The sequence below is a fragment of the Ascaphus truei genome, chromosome 4 (genome assembly GCF_040206685.1).
Source record: "Ascaphus truei isolate aAscTru1 chromosome 4, aAscTru1.hap1, whole genome shotgun sequence".
In the NCBI taxonomy this organism is placed as follows: domain Eukaryota; kingdom Metazoa; phylum Chordata; class Amphibia; order Anura; family Ascaphidae; genus Ascaphus; species Ascaphus truei.
The window spans coordinates 298,495,511-298,498,627 of NC_134486.1; the positions used below are offsets into that span (position 1 = coordinate 298,495,511).

General features: G+C 41.0%; 1 protein-coding gene across 1 annotated transcript in view; it reads right to left on the minus strand.

Moving 5' to 3' along the window:
- Window positions 1-1,722, minus strand: part of CEP85L (centrosomal protein 85L) — a 259,428-nt gene extending 257,706 nt beyond the window's left edge. Inside the window, exon 1 of the mRNA XM_075597741.1 lies at window positions 1,466-1,722. Within this exon, the coding sequence (XP_075453856.1) occupies window positions 1,466-1,478 (13 nt within the window). The 5' untranslated portion in view covers window positions 1,479-1,722. The remainder of the gene's footprint in view (window positions 1-1,465) is intronic.
- Between the last annotated feature and the right edge of the window lie 1,395 nt (window positions 1,723-3,117).

The window sequence follows — 3,117 nt, forward strand, 5'->3', positions numbered from 1 at the left end:
AACGGCAGCTCACGCATGCGCCTGTCAGCATGTCCTGAACAGCAATACCGGCTCCCTACCTGTACCGAAGCTGTGCACAAGCGGGGAGACTATAGAGCCTGTTACACATGTGTTATTTACATCAGTTATGCACGTATATGACGATTGCAGTACAGTACATGCATCGATAAGTGGGAAAAAGGTCGTGCTTCACTTTAAGTACATTTTCGCTTTACATACATGCTCCGGTCCCATTGCGTACGTTAATGCGGGGTATGCCTGTATAATGTAAAGTTTTTATCCCCGGCAGGAACATTAAACTTTCTCAAGACAAAACTGTATCAAGTGCACCTGACTTTCATATACAGTATTTTGTGCTTTTATATAAATAGACCATCAACCACATTTTCAAGACAACTTTAAAAAAAAAAAACAGTCTGAGTTTTCAAAACAGTCCTCAATCAGCTAGATAAACCTATTATTACACATCGCACATGTCACATTTTCCAGGACTGCACTCTTATACAGTGCTACTTTCCAATTGCATTAAAATAATACAAAATAGAGATGTTGAGGAGGACTGAAAGTCGCCTCTTACTCAGAAAGTTTGTGCTAATATGCTACTACTCTTAGATTAGATGGAGGTTTCTATCAGTCGTCCGGCTCCAAAACTGATGCAACAAATAGAATGTTGTGTGTGTCTGTGTGGCTTTAATATAAAATATATATATATATATCAGTGTAAATGTTTTCAGTGGATGAATTTGCTTCTGTTGTCCTGTACCAATTTTGCCTCCATATTTATTTATTATTATAAACAGAGAAACTCTGATAAATGACCCCCAATATTGCTACCAGGTAACTTGAATAAAAAACTAACTGTGTTATTTATCACTGGCATAAGAGGGGTTGGAGGAACTGGGAAACGTGTAGAACCTGCCCAGAGGGAGAGGTTTGGAAATTCAAGTTCAGCACAGTAGCTTCTTTTTACCCAGATATGGACTTTGTATTCTGGTGAAGCGCTGACTGCAAGTTCAGTAATATAATGTAAGTTATAAATGGATATTAGCTCTGAAAATTAATTATGTGGTTATAGGATTATGCAGGTAAAACAATTCTGTAATAAAATCGATTATTAATTTTCCCGTGTGTTTTTATTCACATTTGTAGGTTAGGAAGGATTTTTTGGGGGGGCCTGAATCAGTGGGGTCTGACTCTCGAAAGAGCAGAAAAGCTGAAACCAATGGTTCAGTGTCTTCCATCTGTCACACTTACAGTAGAACAAGGACTTAATTCAGCAATAAGATTTAAATATCTGTTGGTGAAACATATGGCTAGAGAAGTCGCTGGCACTGGAATTCTCCCCAGCACGTCTGCAGCCAGGACACCTGCTATACTTTATACACCAGAAAACACAAAGTTCATACAAAAATGCATTATATCAGAGCGAGAATGACGGAATATAATTGGAAAAGTTAAATCTTACTTGACTTCTTCATGATTCACACTGGGCTGTCTTTGCTTTCTTTAATTTCTTGAAAGTGGCTGTGGCAGGAAACTGCAACGTTCATAGCAGAGCTAACGAAACCTTGTAGAGTGGAAAACACACAGAGACTGCAAATAGTCAGCTTCTTTTTTTTCAGTCAGCCCCAGAGCTCCCTGGTTGCAGCTATGTGACTGTGTGTGAGCGTGCATACAGCACAGATAACTGTTCTAATGGCCAAATTAGCAGTGGCAGCACATATATATTATGAACTATGGGTCACTTCTCCTTCCTAATTCTCCTGGATCTCCCTGATGACTTTGACACTGTTTATCACCCCCTTCTCCTGAACACACCGTTGACCTTTATGACACAGCCTTCTCCACATCATACCTTTCCAACGCACCTTTAGTGTTTACTTCTCTGGTGTCTCCTCCTCTTCACTCCCTCTTTTTGTTGAGGTCCCACAAGGCTTTGTCCTTGGTTAGACCAAAAATATGTCCAAGCGCAGCAATATGTGTAAAGGATATATAAAATATACAACAATGGTCATATGAGACCTGTGAACAATAACCGTATGTCATACTGATAGTGTTTAAACCACAAATAAATGGAATGTAATAAATAAACACTGTGTTATACAAGTGTGTAAGTGATTGTTAAATGATCAAAACGTCACAATACAAAAAAAGTGAAAAACTTCTCTTAGGAATGGAATGACATATGCGCTCCAACGCCGGATCCTTACAGTTCATATAAAGTATTATTTCCAGAGGTACAGGATAAGACACAGGGGTTAGTGAGATATATGAAGTAAAGTCCCCAGATGGGCCAATGTTCGCTGAAGGGTAAGTGTGGCAGGACAGCCTGTAGCCGAGGTCAGGGAACAGTCCACACGTGTAGTTTCAGGATAAATGAAAACGTTCAGTGGCTTTATTTCTCCACAGCAACATAACATGCGGGTACACTGTCCCTTTAAACAAATAAATCCTGCTCCACGTTGGGAGAAAAACTGACTAACACAGCAGACCTATCTAGCAGGCTGGCTGGCTGGCTAAACCATAACCAAACCTTAAGAGTCTTTTAAGCAGTCATGAAAACAAATGAAACAAATCTTACTTTGGCTGCAGTAAGTATTGTACTGTATCCGTCTGGCTAGCAGCACAGTATTGTACTGTATCCGTCTGGCTAGCAGTACTCTGGTGTGAGAGAGCCAGCTACTGCTAGTCACAAGATCCTTATCTACCTTGCTGGCTCTCAGGTGTCAGCTTACTTCCTGACTCCTAACTTCCACCTGAGTTAACCCTTATGAGTGCTAGATGAAGCACTCAGACATATGTCTCCCAGGCGTAACTGAAAGGAATTGACTTCACTCTGTCACATACCTCCCCTGTTTGTGTGGCTAGTGTCCCACATGGCTGAAGCCCGACCCTCCACTCCTTCTCTTGACAAAAAATCAGCATTTCCATGGTCCTTTCCATGTCTATGCTGAATATCAAAAGAGAAGGGTTGGAGGGCCATATACCACCTGGTCAACCTTGAGTTTTCGTCCTTCATGGTGTTTAACCACTTCAAGGGCACATGGTCAGTGACCAGGGTGAAGTGTACTCCGGCGACATAATGTTTCAAGGCCTCAATTGCCCATTTTATCGCGA